At 43.1% G+C, this 16,591-nt stretch overlaps 1 protein-coding gene across 1 annotated transcript; it reads right to left on the reverse strand.

Annotated features, from left to right (window-relative positions):
- Window positions 1-7,495: 7,495 nt before the first annotated feature.
- Window positions 7,496-9,273, reverse strand: LOC122278456. Its single transcript, XM_043088645.1, has 2 exons — window positions 7,907-9,273; window positions 7,496-7,814 (listed from the first exon to the last, which is right to left on the reverse strand). The coding sequence occupies exons 1-2, from the start codon at window positions 9,271-9,273 to the stop codon at window positions 7,496-7,498; spliced, it is 1,686 nt and encodes a 561-aa protein (XP_042944579.1).
- Between the last annotated feature and the right edge of the window lie 7,318 nt (window positions 9,274-16,591).

Here is a 16,591-nt window from a genome sequence, read left to right on the forward strand (position 1 = left end):
CGGGAATTTTTGTCGTTCTATAACCTAAGGGAAGCTTCCAAAGGCAACGTTCTTGGTTTCCGTAGAAAAGATGATGGGCAAACGTTGGCCCGGTACGAGACTCACCACTCCAATGCCAAGGCGTGGACCACCAAGTTTTTTTATGTCTCTAGCCAAGGTTGGGAATTCCCTGGCACGAAAGAAGTTTCCCGTGATTTCCCAATTAGAACGATATGGTGCCCTCTTCCCGACGAGAAGGATCTATGGCGTAAGATGCCACCTCTGTCGCATCGTGAAGTGGCTTGAATCGCAACAGTTGATGATTGGGCCAAAGCTAATCCAGATGCACTTTGGACCGACAAGTTGCTTACCACCGCCCACATTGATCGGTTCTTGAAGTCTCCCAACCGGTCTTTTGTTCAAGGGAGCGACTTGATGATTTCTGACACCATTCCTCCTCCCCTGCCGAAGCCCACTGAGAAAATCGTGAGGTCTAAATCCTCTAAACGGAAAAAGTGTTCGGAAGAGGGGGAGGAGGAAGAGGCTGCTGAAAAGAGGGAAAAATTAAGCAAAAAGAAAAATAATGTAGAAAATGAGGTGGCCGCCGAGAAGAGAGAGAAGAGAACAAAGATGAAGAACGAAGCAGGCGGTCGCCAAAAGAAAGCTCACTCTGGGAATTCCTCCCCGTCTTCTTTTGCTCTACAGGAGATTCTGGTGCCCTCAGGGGGCGCCCAAGGCTTGGTTCCACATGAGGGCACTCATTCTCAGGAGTCTTCGCAGCTGGCCGCCGCTGAGCCTCCGTTGCCCCAACCAGAGGTCCTTACAGTATCATCGGAGGAGAGCCACAGCCAGGGTTTTACCCCACCAAGTACCACTAAACCCTCCTTGCCATTGCCATCCCCATCGCCACCACGTTCTCGCATCTTGAGGGACGTGGAGAGTTTGGCCAACCTGGCCCTTTATGGCCTGGCCGCCTCCCCTCAGGCCATGTCTCGGACACAATAGTCTACCCCAACTCCTGCCCCTGCTTTTGAGTTTCCTATGTTGACGGGGTGGGCAAATCAGTTCGAGCTAGGCGCAAGAGTGGTGACGGCCCTCAATCTCGACTGAATCACTTCAGTGGGAGCTTGCTCGCTCCCTTCTTCTACTGCTGCCCCTGCAGAGGCAGCCACTGTTTGCCCACAGGCAGCCACGGGAAAATGCCAGGCACCTTACCTGTGGAGGAGGCGGAAGGCGCCACAAGGGATGTCCCTCCACACCGAGCTGAAACAGGCGGTTAGGTTGGTTCATGCCCAATTTCCCCAGAGAGCTTACAGGACACCATCTCTGGGGGAAAAACTCCTTCGCCCATCGGCAATGGGCCTGGGCTTTCTCTTTCTCCAACCCATGCCTCCTCTTTTGGCGGGGATACTGACTCCTTCCTTGAGGATGAGTGGGCGAATTTCTTGAAGGAAGATGCTCGCCTTCATGATGCTGACTTGGCTCAACCACCACCTCCTCTGCCCCCTTTGCGCTTGGTTGATTCATCGGGGAGGATGACGGCTTTGTCTGTGAGGCCTGAGGGAGAAAACCTTCCAGCCCCTGGCGAGATTGTGAGGGGGGATGCTAGTGGTGGTGGTTCTTCAACAGCAGTCCACTCCCAGGCAGAGGCCACTGCCCAGATGGCTAACCGTTTGAAAGATTGGCTTTCTGAGGTATTATGCTTTTTGTTCTCTCTTGTATGTACTTATTTTGTATCTTTGCCTTTTTCACGTTGGTTGCTCGTTTCTCTTTTCGTAGGGGATCAATGACTTGGCGGTATGGATTGTTGCCGACCATTCCCGTCTCGAGAAGGAGGTCAGGGAGCATCGCCAGCTGTGCTACATAGCCAAATGTGCCTGTGAAAGATGGCGGGCTGACAGAGTTGAATTGGATGCTTTGGCCGAGGATAGGGAGGAGCTGAAGGTCCTATTGGAGCAATCCGAGGGTTACTCCCATTCTTTGCAAGGTGATCTGGAGATACGCGAGGCTGAACTCATCACACTGTGCGAAGCAGTCCGCCTTGCGAACGATGCTAAGGCCAAAGCTGACTTCGCCTCATCAATTCTACTTTTGGAGAGGGACTCAGTTAGGTAGCAACTTTCAGGGGCTCAAGAGAGCTTTAAGGCTGAAAGCTCTCATTTGAACTCTGAGCTTGCCGCCTGTGATGAAGCACTGTCCTCTCTTCGTGGGGACCTAGCCCATTCTCAAGGTAGTTGCAGGTCCTCTGAGGAGAGCGTTAGGGAGGCAAACTTGGCCCTTGGAGCTAGCAAGTGGAGTCTATCCGAGAAGGAGGGGGAGCTGACTGCCGCTCGAGAGGAGGTCGCACGGCTTCGTGCCCAAATGGCCCACATCCCTGTTGTAAGGGACGATGCTTTTTCTTACGGGTATGGCCGCGGCATTTTAAGGCTAAGGGACCGTCTTGTGGGTGATCCTGCCACCAACCTTGAGATTCTTGACCAGAAGTTGTTCTATCCTAAGGAAGAGTCCCTCCGCACAGTTGATGAGTTTGGGAGGAAAGAGTTGCCCGATGTTTTTGACAGCGTGCCTCAAGCCTTCCCGCCTGATGATGCCATTTGGCCAATTTTGTTTTTTGTGTATTTGACTGTGGATAATTTTTTTTTCTTTTTTGGTATTTCTATATCTTGTACACTTGTAACAATAGACTTTGATTTGCTTTGTTGAATGTTTTGGCCATTGTGTTCGTTCAATTCTTGTCTTTTCCATAGTATCGCAAGCTGTTATGGTTTGTCCTTGGTATTTAGGGTAGGTGTGGTCTGAAGAGTTGCGCGCCCTTTCTTCCTGGCACCACAAGCTGCTAAAGCTTGTCTTTGGTGTTTAGGGTCGAGCGGTCCCTGACCTTTCTCGCCCTCTTTTCATGGCACCACAAGCTGCTAAGGCTTGTTTTTGGTGTTTAGGGTCGGCGTGGTCTGAGGACCTACACACCCTTTTTCAAGGCACCACCAGTTACTAAGGCTTGTCTTTGATGTTTAGGGTCGAGAGGTCCCTAATTTTTCTCGCCCTTTTTTCATGGCACCACAAGCTGCTAAGGCTTGTCTTTGGTGTTTAGGGTCGAGTGGTCCCTGACCTTTCTCGCCTTTTTTTCATGGCACCACAAGCTGCTAAGGCTTGTTTTTGGTGTTTAGGTTCGGCGTGGTTTGAGGACCTGCGTCCCCTTTTTTCATGGCACCACAAGCTGCTAAGGCTTGTCTTTGGTGTTTAGGGTCGAGTGGTCCCTGACCTTTCTGGCCCTTTTTTCATGGCATCACAAGCTGCTAAGGCTTGTTTTTGGTGTTTAGAGTTGGCGTGGTCTGAGGACCTACGCGCCATTTTTTCAAGGCACCACAAGCTGCAAAGGCTTGTCTTTGGTGTTTAGGGTCGAGCGGTCCCTGACCTTTCTCGCCTTTTTTTCATGGCACCACAAGCTGCTAAGGCTTGTTTTTGGTGTTTAGGTTCGGCGTGGTTTGAGGACCTGCGTCCCCATTTTTCATGGCACCACAAGCTGCTAAGGCTTGTCTTTGGTGTTTAGGGTCGGCGTGGTCTGAGGACCTGCGCGCCCTTTTTTCATAGCACCACAAGTTGCTAAGGCTTGTTTTTGGTGTTTAGGGTCGGCGTGGTCTAAGGACCTGCGGCCCTTTTTTCATGGCACCACAAGTTGCTAAGGCTTGTCTTTGGTGTTTAGGGTCAAGCGGTCCCTGACCTTTCTTGCCCTTTTCTTATGGCACCACAAGCTGCTAAGGCTTGTCTTTGGTGTTTAGGATCGGCGTGGTCTGAGGACATACGCGCCCTTTTTTCAAGGCACCACAAGTTGCTAAGGCTTGTCTTTGGTGTTTAGGGTGGAGCGGTCCCTGACCTTTCTCGTCCTTTTTTCGTGGTGCTGATATTTTCCCCTGGGAAGGTTTTTCTCTGTACAAAAATTTTGATGAATAAGACGGAATATATTCATAAATAGTGACGTCTCAAACATTTAGACAGAAATAAAAATAAGGAATGTTTAAATCAATAAGCACTATAAAAGTTATTGATAAAATTTCTTCAAATGCTCTGTGTTCCATGGGTGCGGTAGTTCCTTGCCCTCACTGTCTTTCAATCTGTATGATCTAGGCCGGTTGTTGGCTACTACCAGATAAGGACCTTCCCATCAGGGTCCTAATTTTCCCTCGTCTTGGGTAGTTACTCCACTTTTCTTCAAAACTAGGTCGCCTACTTTAAAGGTCCTGGGCCTTACTCTTTTGTTGAAGTACTGCGTGGCTTTCCTCTTTTCCTGCGACATTCGAGCCTCGGCTATCTCTCTTTCTTCTTCGAGTAAGTCGAGGTATTCTTCTATCTTTTTGTCATTCCGAGTAGCCGAGAAATGGCTTGTTCTGTAGGTTGGCAGCCCTACTTCTGCTGCTATAACCGCCTCGCATCCGTACGCCAGCGTAAATGGAGATTCCCCCGTTGGAGTTTTTGCTGTAGTTCTGTACGCCCAGAGTACCCCTGGCAGCTCGTCCGCCCAATCTCCTTTCTTCTTTGCGACCTTTTTCTTGAGGATTGAGAGTAACACCTAGTTTGTTGCCTCAACTTGACCATTTTCTTGGGGGTGGCTTGGGGAGTACTTTGCCTTGATTCTTAACTCCGCGCACCATTCTCTGTAGTGATCTGAGTCGAGCTGGTGCCCATTATCGGTTATAATACTCTGGGGAATCCCAAACCTGCAAACGACATTCTTCCACAAGAACTTTGTCACGGCTTTGCTTGTGATCATTGCTAACGGCTTCGCTTCTGCCCATTTTGTAAAATAGTCGACGACGACTATGATAAATTTTACACCACCTTTTCCTGGTGGGAAGCGTCCCACCAGATCTACCCCCCACTAGGTGAAAGGCCATGGTGCTACTACTGATGCTAACTCCTTCGGAGGGGCGTGCTATATAGGTGCGTAAGTCTGGCATTTCGCACACCTCTTGGCGAACTCCCTCGCATCCCTTAGAGCATTAGGCCAGTAATATCCTACTTGAACCTCTTTCCTAGCCAAGGTTCTTCCCCTACTGTGGTTTCCACATATCCCTTCATGTATTTCAGCCAGGACATACTGTGCTTCTTGTGCAAAAATGCATCGCAGTAAAGGAATAGAAAAGCCTCTTTTATAAAGGATCCCATCGATGAGTAGGAACCTCGTCGCCCTTTTCTTTATCTTTCTTGCCTCTTCTCTTGCTTCTGGCAATTTTCCTCTATCCAAGTACTCCACTATACTGCTCACCCAATCTGGGGTACTTGACCCCAAAACTCCTACTTCGACTCCCACAGTTGGGATCTCGAAGACCCTTCTCTCGACTGGCCATGATAGGGGTACCTCCTCCCCTCTTGATGCCGCTCGTGCCAATCTGTCTACGACCTCGTTGTCCGCCCTTGGTATCTGAGTTATAGCGAAGTATGAGAAAAGGTCACGTATCTCCCAGACTCGTGCCAAATATTTCTTCAACTTTTTTCCCTTTGTAGCGTACAGGCCCAAAACTTGATTTACTACTACTTGTGAATCCGACCTAGCGTCTACTTTGGTTGCCCCGATCTGGGCGGCCACAGACAAAACCGCTATCAACGCTTCATACTCAGTTTTGTTGTTCATCACTTTGAACGTCAGTGTGACCATGTAATACCGCTCTTGGCCGTCGGGGCTCAGCAAACATATCCCCAGGCCTCTGCCTATTTGGCAGGATGACCCATCTATAAACAATACCCAGGGCTTTCCTGACGCTACTATCACCTCCTCCTGGGAAAACTCTGAGAATTCTTCTACAAAATCCGCCATTTCTTGCCCTTTAATGGCTTTCCTTGGCTCGTACTCTATATGGGCCAAGGAAATAAGGATGGAGTTTCCTGGCCGCCACTACCAAGGCAAATGCCAACAACTCAATTCGAGGGTATCTTGCCTCTGCTCCTCTAAGTGTTCGACTGACATAATACACTGGATGTTGCACGACGTCTACTTCCTTTATGAAGACGATGGATACAGCGTGTGGGGAGACTGCTAGATATGTATAGAGTACGTCTCCCTTCTCTGGTCTCTTTAAAAGGGGCGGACTGGCCAGATACTGCTTTAACCTTTCGAGCGCTTCGTTGCACTACTCATTCCAAGGATGTACCTTCCACAACACTTGAAAAAAGGGGAGACACTTGTCCGTTGACCTGGCTATGAAACTTCACAGGGCGGCCACTCTCCCCGCCAGTCGTTGAGTCTCGTTCAGATTCTGTGGTGGCTTCATATTGATTATGGCCCTTATCTTATCTGGAGAGGCCTCAATTCCTCTTTCAAACACGATGAAGCCCATAAATTTCCCCGACTAAACCCCGAAAGCACATTTTGATGGGTTCAGCCTCATTTTGTAACGGCGTAAGACTCCAAATGCCATTTGTAAATCCACAAGGTGCTGGGCGGGCTCTTTGCTTTTTACTAGCAAGTCATCTACGTATACCTCCATAGACTTCCCAATCTGTTCCCTGAACATCCGGTTCACCAGCCTTAGGTAGGTCGCCCCTACATTCTTCAGTCCAAAGGGCATGACCTGGTTGCAATACAGCCCTCGGTCTATGATGAAAGATGTCTTTTCTTCGTCCATCACATTCATCCGTATCTGGTTGTAACCTGAATAGGCGTCCATAAAGCTTAACATATGATGCCTCGCTGTTGCATCTACAATGACGTCAATGCGTGGTAACGGGAAGCTATCTTTCGAGCATGCTTTGTTTAAATCTGTGAAGTCTACGCACATTTTCCACTTCCCATTGCCTTTTTCACCATGACAACGTTAGATAACCACTCTAGGTAGTGGGCCTCTCTGCTGAAGCCGGCCGCAAGCAACCTTTCAACTTCTTCATTAATGGCGGCGCACTTCTCTGCGCTGAATGATCTCCTCTTCTGTCTCACTGCCTTGTGCGCTGGGTCTACGCCCAAGCAATGCTCAATGATGTCGTTGTCTATACCGGGCATTTCTTCTTGGCTCCCTGTGAAGACATCCCTGTGTTCTATCAACAACTGTATCAGGGCTTCTCTATCTGTTGGTGGGACTTGTGTCCCGATTTGGGTAGTGGTCCCGGGGTGATCAGCGTACAATGTCATGAGTTCCAAAGGTTCGTTGACTTCCACATGTTGTTGAACCCGATCATCTCTGACCTCTATATCTAGCTTGTAAGTTACCGCTATAGGTGGGGGCAGGGGCGGTAAGGCCCCATCCTGTCCTGCGACTATGCAGACTTCCTTCTTGACTTTCTTTAATTCATGCACATAACATTCTCGAGCCAAGGCTTGCTCGCCTCTCGCCTCTCCCACGTCGCCATCTATTGGGAACTTCATCTTGAGGTGGTAGGTGGACGTTACCACCCTTAAATGGTTGAGTGTCGGTCTGCCCAATATGGCATTCTAGGAGGAAGGAGCTTTCACTACTAAGAAGTCAGTCATCATGGTTGCTATCCGTGCCCCCTTGCCTGCAGTCACTGGAAGCATGATTGCCCCCACTAGCTAGATGGTATCCCCTGAGAAACCCTTTAACGGCGTAGGGGAGAGCCTCAATCTTCCAACATCAATCCCCATTTTGAAAAACGCCTCCCAGAACAGTATATTAGCCGAGCTCCCATTGTCTACCAGTACCCGCCTTGTTGTATAATTGGCTATCACAAGGGTTATTACCAGAGCATCGTCATGTGGATATATAACTCCTTCTCTGTCCGCCTCTTCGAAGGATATCACCATTCGCTCATTGCTAAGCTTTGGTTTTTTGTGTGCTCTATCTGCCACGAACACCTCTTCATATCTTGCCTTCCGTGCATACGCTTTTCGACTGGACATGGAAATACCAACCCTAGCAAACCTCCCGCTATGGTCTTTATTTCCCCTATGGGCGCCCTGTTCCGATCGCCTCTTGTGGGCGACCTCGCCCTCCTGTCCTGGCGGTTACTGGCATGGCGCCTTCTTTTCGGATTGAAACTTCGCTTTACTTTTTGCCTAGCCTCCTGACGCCTTTTAGGCTTTGACCGCTCTGCGACCATTCGCTCCAACTCGCCGGTTCCTGCTAACTCATCGACTCTCTTTCTCATAGTCTTGTAGTCCTCAGTCCAGTGCGATCTCATCTGATGGTACTTGCAGTACCGACCGTCTGTTTTGACAGAGCGGCGGCTTTCCTTTTCTTTTTCTCCTTCCTGCACGTCCAGATTATTGTGTACCAATCTGAGGTTACGTTCTGATCGCCCTTCTCTCGCTTTTTCTTGCCTACTGGGATTACTCTTCTTATTAGCCCACTTGTTTCTCCGCTCAACCTGAGTATCTTCTTTACAAGGGTTCACCAAAGCCTGCAGAGTATCTTCTGCATTGACGAAATCATCAGCCCTGTCCATGAACTCCCTGAGGGTGGAAGGAGTCCTTCTAGCCAACTCCGCCATGAAAGGACTGTGCGGCCATACCCCTTCTAAGAGGGCGGCCAAAGTGATCTTCTCATATTGGTCATTCCTCGTTAAGCGCTCCTTGTTAAAATGAGCCAAGTAGGCTTTTAAATTCTCGTCTTCCCTTTGCTTAACCGTTAACAGGTAGGCGGCTGGGTGCCGACGCCTTCGGCTAGGCATGAACTGAGTCAAGAACTGCTTTGCTAGTTCCTCAAAGTTGTCTATCGACCTTGGTCTAAGGGTCCCAAACCATCTGCGAGCGGTCCCTTTCAGGGTCAGAGGGAAGGCTCGGCCTGCAATCTTCCCTTGGAAACCGTGAAGCGTGATGTGAGCTTTAAAGTTTTCCAAATGGTCTACTGGGTCCTTGGACCCATCGTACATATCTATTTGGGGAACTTTAAACTTTGGCGGGAGCGGTACAACCATAATACGGGCACTGTACGGCAGGTCTGTTTGGTGGAGCAGACTTTCCACCGAGGAAGAACTGCCCATCGTTTTTGCCATCTCTTCATATTTTCCTGCTAAATCCTTCCGCTCATCATGCATCCTTTCCTTCTCTTTGCATTCAGCATCCTTTTCAACCTTGCAATGTGCATCTTGCTTACCTTGCTCACTGTGGGCGAGCATATCGTCATTATTAGAATTGGCGTTCTTTCGTCTCAAGTCGTCGTTCTCTTTTTGCAAAACTCCCATGGCCTCCAGAACTTGTTTCAACTTCTCCTCTGCTATTGCTAGCCGCGCTTCCATAGATGACAGTCTGGCGTCCATCGTTTGGCTTGCTACTGAGCGTGTTACAATTGGCATGTGAGAACCATGCTGAATCACAAAGATCCCATAGATGGCGCCAAATGTTAGGGACATGTCTTACTTCCAATCTTCCACTGCTCAACCGTTCTTCGTTCATGAACTCAAGGGGGCTCCTCCTGCAAACACTCTGATGCTAAAGTCAGTTAAGAGGTGATTGTATTCAAATCTCAAAGATTACCTGTATATGTAGGCTCGTTTGTTGTACATATCTCATCCAGGATTTATCGGAACAGATGAAGGCTTAGGATTTTGAATAATCCTATCATATCTTGCTGTTTTTATCCTTCCGTTAAAGGTGGCGTCATGTATATCTATTTTTGAATTCCTCTTGACTATCCCTTCGTGACTTTTGGGCTCATACTGGGCCCATACTCTGGGCTTCTTAGTGTTTAATTTATTATGAACTTTTTTAATATGCTCCAGGGCCCTCCGGTTGGAATGGTCCCTCCAGCTCTAGTACCATGTCTATAATGGCAGAATCGCAAGGAAGAAGAAGGCGTAACTGCCTTGGGCATGTACAAGAAAAGCAAATAACAGAATGTAGAGAACGTGGGAATAATTTGTGAAATGGATTTCTTGTATTGATCTTTCATGTACATGTGCTATTTATAGCTACAAAGAATCAAATAACAAAATAATGAATAAACAAAATGTATTTACAGCTCATCAAATGGAATTATATTCTTCATAATACGTCAATCTGGAGGCCTTGTAGGTGTTTGATTTTCCTCTTCTAACTTTAACAAAAGTTGAACTCCCAGTCAAGGGAACGGATATGAGGTAATTTGCTTTCATTTGCTTTCACTGTGTCTCTCATTAGCATCTTAAGCATATCTTTCACAGGTACCTCTCCTTTACCATATTTACACAGCTGTTCCTTAAAACTTGGCCCAAAGCGCTGAGCCTGCAGAAATGAATAAGTGGTAATTTAAGATGATATATATCATAACAGAATTCTTGAGTTTTAACTCTAAACACAATGCAAATCTTATATTCAAATTATATATAATAAAGCAAGAATCAGTGGTACGTAGGGAAGGAAGTCTCATTTCTCTCTCCAGAGCGACCCTCCGTTCTCTCTCCAAAAAAACCCTAACAGACTAGAGCGTCCGACGGGGGTGGGAGCTTCGGCTCCTCCCCCCCTCCTCCCTCCCCCCTTCTTTTCTCTCTATTTTCTATTTTTTCTGTGTTCGTTTTTCCTTTTGTGTTGGGTTGTTGTGTGTGTTTTCAGGTAAATAAAGGAGGGGGGTTCCGACTAGATCGTTTCCAGCCGCCGACCATCAACACGTAACCCACCAGAACGTTGGCCAGCTGCCAATCTTCAAGACCACCGAACGCGGCACCAAAAGGGAGGGAGCGTAGCCCGCAAGCGCGGGACGGAGTCTCGGATGGAACCAGGGTGTGGCTGTCACGCGCCACCGAGGAGCCACCTGCCGACTCAAAACCTGGTTTTTCTGGGTCCTAAGTCTCCGGGTGATCATCGAACGACTGTCGAATCACCTTTAAGAGTGGTTGCGTTGCACGCACCACTGGTTTGTTTTGTTTTCGTCTGTCTATTTTTTTCAGTTTTTTGACCGGACACAACCTGGGGCTTGTGCTTTGGAGAAAGGTAGTCGGTGTTATGGCCAGTGGACGTACGGCCAACCTCTAATGGAGGTTCTGTGGTCCGCACGCGAGTTGGGTACTCGTGCTGTGCTTAGGCTCCTGAGGCCGTCGTTTGGGGTGGGTGTGCCACCGGGCTCTCGCTGCTGCTCGATTTCTGTGGTGGTCTGGTTTTGTTTCGTAGTGTAGTTTTTATGTTTTCTGTTAGTAATAGCTTAGGAGTAAGCTTTTGGACTTAGTGTCCAAAGTAGTGATGTCCCTTAATCCACCTTCTTAGAAAGTCAGAGGGGCTGGTCATTCTGTTTTGTACAGAGTGCTTTCTCTCTTCGGAGAGGTTGAGAAGTTAAGACAATGTCCGCTACTTCGTGTGCGGGGGTGCTCCAGAGCAGATGCGTAGGTTGGCTTATAGTTTAGATTTTTCTGTATTGATAAGTCACATTTGTAACTTTGTTATGATGAATGGATTCACATTTTCAAAAAAAAAAAAGGTGGTACATAGGGAAGAACCCTGACTATGTTGATCTAATTTGTGGCCATTCTCTAGATATAACTTGTGTTTGAGTTGGATATTACATAGCTATCCAATTTGAATGCTACCAGAACCATTTGTTTCAACTATCATGAACCTCCAACTCATGTTTGAAAATCCCTATCATGCTAACATGCCTCAATCTTGAATTGGGACCATCCTATCGATCGGTAGCTAGGATATAAGAAAATGAAATGACCCAATATTGTCTGAGATGTCAAGATGTTCATTTCCACAAAGTGATCTACTAGGAAATTCTGAATTCTATTTACTGAGCTAACGTTTTCACATATGTTTGAATTCTCCTATCCCTTACACCCCTTCCCCTCTTTCAGTGATTGGATCATGTGAGGAGAACAATTTTACATGCGATGTGGCTATTTTTAGTGGCTAGGTTTTGATTATGGGTGCTTCAACCAGACAAGGAGATTGATAAATAAATTGTAATTTGATCATGTTGATGTTTTATATATCATTTTGTGCACTCGAGGAGCTTTGTGCAACTGTGTGTTAATGATGGCTGAATGGAGATGGGTTAGTGGAATTATCAAATCAATTAGTAAGATGTTCGAGTTTGTGCAAAAGCATGATGCGATGATGGCTATCACGGACAACTTAAAATGGTGCATTTTAAATGGCTTATTGCTTGATAACAAAAGCTTTACACGAATTTTTAATTTTAATTGGTATGTTTTATTTAAGTTAACTAGTTTCCTATAAAAGAGTATATGACTTATAATGAGTTGTTTCATTTCAGATTTAAGATTAAATAAATATGGCACATTGTAATTATTTCTACACGTCATGTAGGTATAAATACAAAATTACCAATAACTGAAATATCAAATCCTATTTTGAGCATGGATTTATCTTTCATTTACTTGGGTAATTGATCTAGAGTAGAAAAGAACAATAATAAAAATAAAAAATAAAAAAATAAAAAAAACACACTCCTTTATTCATAGAAGTTAAATGACTTTTTTACATTACTAATATAGGCAAGAGGTTCAATAACTTAGAAGCTTACAAGTTGTCCACTTATGTTACTCTTGGACTTGGGCTGGGGATTGCCAGATGTTGGGCCTAGTGGATTTATTTAGGTCTGTCGCTGTTGTCCGAAACAAAAACGCATCTTAAAAAATTAAAACATCTTCCGAGTTGTCATTTAGGATATTGGGGGCTCTAAAGTTGTCATTCTAGAGCAAGATTTTCAATGATCAGAAAAACCGAATGGATTGGACTGAGACAGACTGAAAATCAAGTTGATCGTCCATGGTGTATCAAAAATTCAATTTATGGTCTGATCCCAGGGTGTATTTTTTTAGACCGGATCGGACAGAAATGCCTAGATATTAATTTTTAAATTTTTTTTATATATAATATATTATTTTAAATAGTAATTGTATAAATTAATTATATAATTTTCATCTAGTCCATCACCATTGATTATATAAAATATAAAATAATATATGTTATCAATTAAATAATAAATCATATGATAATATATGTTATTATATGTAGAGAAATTTTTTTTTTTAAGATACCTGTTGAACCCAAGGTTTCAAGTTTTGTGTAATTATATATCTACACATGAATTTTGATGATAACAAATGAATTCAAAGAATAAAGACGTCTCAAACTCAAGTTGTCTACACAATGGAGTCAAGCACATTAAGGAAACAAGCATGAGCAAGAAGGGAACAAGTTCACATTAAAGTTATAGAGTAATGTTGTAAATCTCTTCAAAATTCGAAATTAGGATTAATGCTCAAAATTAATATTTTATCATAAAGCATTAAAATACATTTTCCACATGTGCATGAATATTTTCGACAATTAAATTTGAAAATTTTGAAAGATGATTGATTGTCATCTTTTACATGTGCATGCCTTGATTAAAGGGTTGAATTTTGAAAATATTAAAGATGATTGATTGTCATCTTTCACATGTGCATGTTTTATTTGAATATTTTCAAAAGTGATTGATGCTTTTTTAGACTTATACAAAAGGTAGATGATTTTGTTTGAATTTTTTGAAAAGTAAAGTGTGCTCCTTTTGTCATATACAAAAAGTAAAAGATTAGGTTTGAATTTTTTGAAAAAGAAAGTGTGCTCCTTTTGTCATATGCAAAAAGTAAAAGATTAGGTTTGAATTTTTTGAAAAGGAAAGTGTGCTCCTTTTGTCATATGCCAAAAGTAAAAGATTAGGTTTGATTTTTTTGAAAAAGTGAATGATGTTGTCTTTGACATGTGAATCTTTTTAAATTTGAATATGAAGTCTCATATGCCTATAAATAGATCATTTGAGAGCTTCACATTTACAACATCCAGAGCATACAACATTTATTCAAAGCTTTCATTCTCTCTTCTCTAAGCATTGAGCCTTAATTCTTGTTCATTTTGAGAGATATAGTTTGCGCTGTATTGTTCTTATTTCACTCATTGAGGAGTGTTTTCTGATAACCTACCCACTATCAGCTTTTGTATCAGAAAAAAGGTGTGTATAACCCTTGAGCGTGTAGAAAGTATTCTACACGGGGAATAGTTGAATCACCACGTGTAAGGTGATTGCAAATGTAGAAGGTGTTCTACACGGATCTTTTGTAGCGGTGTTGTTCAAAGGTGTAATAGGTTTCTATCTCCACCTGAAGGAGGTTGAATAGTGAATTTGGGAATCCTCAAGGGGTAGCTTGAGGCGAGGACGTAGGCTGTGACGCCCCCAAATTCCGTTTGGGATTGGACGGACATTTGAAGCGTCGAGACACGTAACACAAGGTTACCTGCCCCCGTTCATGACATATAAGATGCAATGTTCCTAACATGCATCTAACATTATGCAATATTCGCAGCGGATAAATTTTTTTTTTCTTTAGCAATACTATGCACCAAATTGAAAATATCCCAAATGCTTAAAACATACTTGATATATAAAGACTCATTGAACAACTAAGATCATAACACTAGTCCAAAATGATTATGATCCAAAAAGTACTGGAGATACAACTCCATTGTACAAGTAGTAATTTACGTTAACTACTATATTAACATTGATGTCGCATCGTCGCTCAGTCAACTGTGTCTAGTTGGTCAGCTCCTGATTCTCCTTCAGGTCCTGTAACAAGATCTACCATTCGGGGGGAATGGTAGTTGGGACTACCACAGTGAGATTTGATTACAAATCTCAGCAAGTTAACAAAAAACTTCCACACAGGCTAATGATGCATGGATGACAGTAAAAGCATAAATGCATAATCAAATTCATAAGTAATTAAAGTATAACTTGGCATATAACATAACATAATTGACATAACTTAAATTGAAACATGAACTGAACTTGACTTGACATGAACTTGATCTGAAACTTGACTTATCATGAACTTGTTCTGAAACTTGACTTAACATGAAAAATACATACTCTACAGTTGTTGTGGCCCCATGTATTCTACGTGTAAATACATACTCCACAGTTGTTGTAGCCCCATGTATTTTACACAAACTTGACTTAACATGAAAAATACATACTCCACAGTTGTTGTGGCCCCATGTATTCTACGTGTAAATACATACTCCACAGTTGTTGTGGCCCCATGTATTATACGGAAACTTATTCTTTAACTGCTTAAATACATACTCCACAGTTGTTGTGGCCCCATGTATTCTACGTGTCACAATTGCTGTGTCTCACGTAGTGTATGCGTTACAATTGCTGTGACCCCATACATAAGTAATCAAGATGAAACGTGGCTGGAATACGAAATGACTGAAGCCCTGACGTAACATAACATGACTTGAACATAACTTGAAATACATGACCAACTTGAGATAGAAACATTTCGTAACATGGCATAACATATAATAGACAACATATTTAACATGACATACTTGCAACAGTGAATATTACATGACTTGACATACATGTAATAGATGGCATACTTAGCATAACGTACTTGTAATGTACAGTAATACATAACAGAATATATTATGTAACATATAAAAATTGATGACAGAATAAATTCTGTATAATAGACAATTACGTGATAACTTGGCATGACATGACATATATGATAACATACATACATACACTGTAGTTCTTTTACTTAGCACACATACACAGTAGACTGCTAGTAAGTTAAAAGCTAACTTACCTCAATCTCCGCGTTTCTTATAAAACCTTAAGCGCGATCACGAGGAACTGTAATTAGTGATTCTAAAAGTTAGCATTAAATCACTAATAAATTAAAATATGAAAAATACTAACTTAAAGAGTAAAATTTCCATTTTACTCTCTGCATGTAGGAAAATGACCTTTTTACCCATAACTTAAGGATTTTGCATACTAACTCCAAAAGTCACCAAAATTTACATGCCTCATGTAAATTTTATCCTCAACTCAAATATCAATTTAGAAAAATTTAAAACTAATCACAACTATTAAAACTCCATAGAGCCGAAATTCCCATATGCTATTTCCATTGATTTTTGTTTCCAACTTGTTTTGATCAACCTTTTGATCTATGACTTATAAATATGTGATCTTCAAATCAAACCATCACATGGTTTAAAAAGATGTCCTAAAACCAAACCTTTTGAATATCTCTTTGCATAAAATTTCATATCTTTGAAACTAACATCAAATATCTTTAAAATAATAATATAACATGTATATAAGATGCTTAGGATCCTCCAATAAAATTATCAAAGTCATTGGAATAGATTTAGACCACCAAAGAGTTAAACTTTCTCACAACAGAAACTGTTTTTCCTCTTCCAGTTTCTAAGTTTCTAAATCTAAGAAAATCTTTCATCAAAACCTTTAATCATGAAAAAATCCTTAACAAATAATCATATACACATGTTAACAATACTCCATAAAAATTTCAGACCAATATCTATCCATTAGCTTGGTCAAAAACTCCAAACTATAACATATTCTCCAGTTTATCTCCCAGAATGACCTCTATATAGTTTATACAATATCTGACTGACCAAATGATCTTTAAATGGGACAAATAAGATATTCACGTAAACTAGACTAAAAAAGGAACAACTTATATGAAGGAGACTTTATGATAAAACACTTACAAAAGCTTCGAAATGGGCGTGCAAAAAAACTCCTAAAAGCTGTCCGAGAGAAAGTGTTTGATATTCTTTTAAAGGAACGTGTAAATGAAGATAAGTTCGTGGGTGATGGCTGGAGATGCTTATGGAGGAGATAAGGAAGATGATAAGGCTGGAGTTGAG

This window comes from Carya illinoinensis, chromosome 10 (assembly GCF_018687715.1).
Source record: "Carya illinoinensis cultivar Pawnee chromosome 10, C.illinoinensisPawnee_v1, whole genome shotgun sequence".
NCBI lineage: Eukaryota > Viridiplantae > Streptophyta > Magnoliopsida > Fagales > Juglandaceae > Carya > Carya illinoinensis.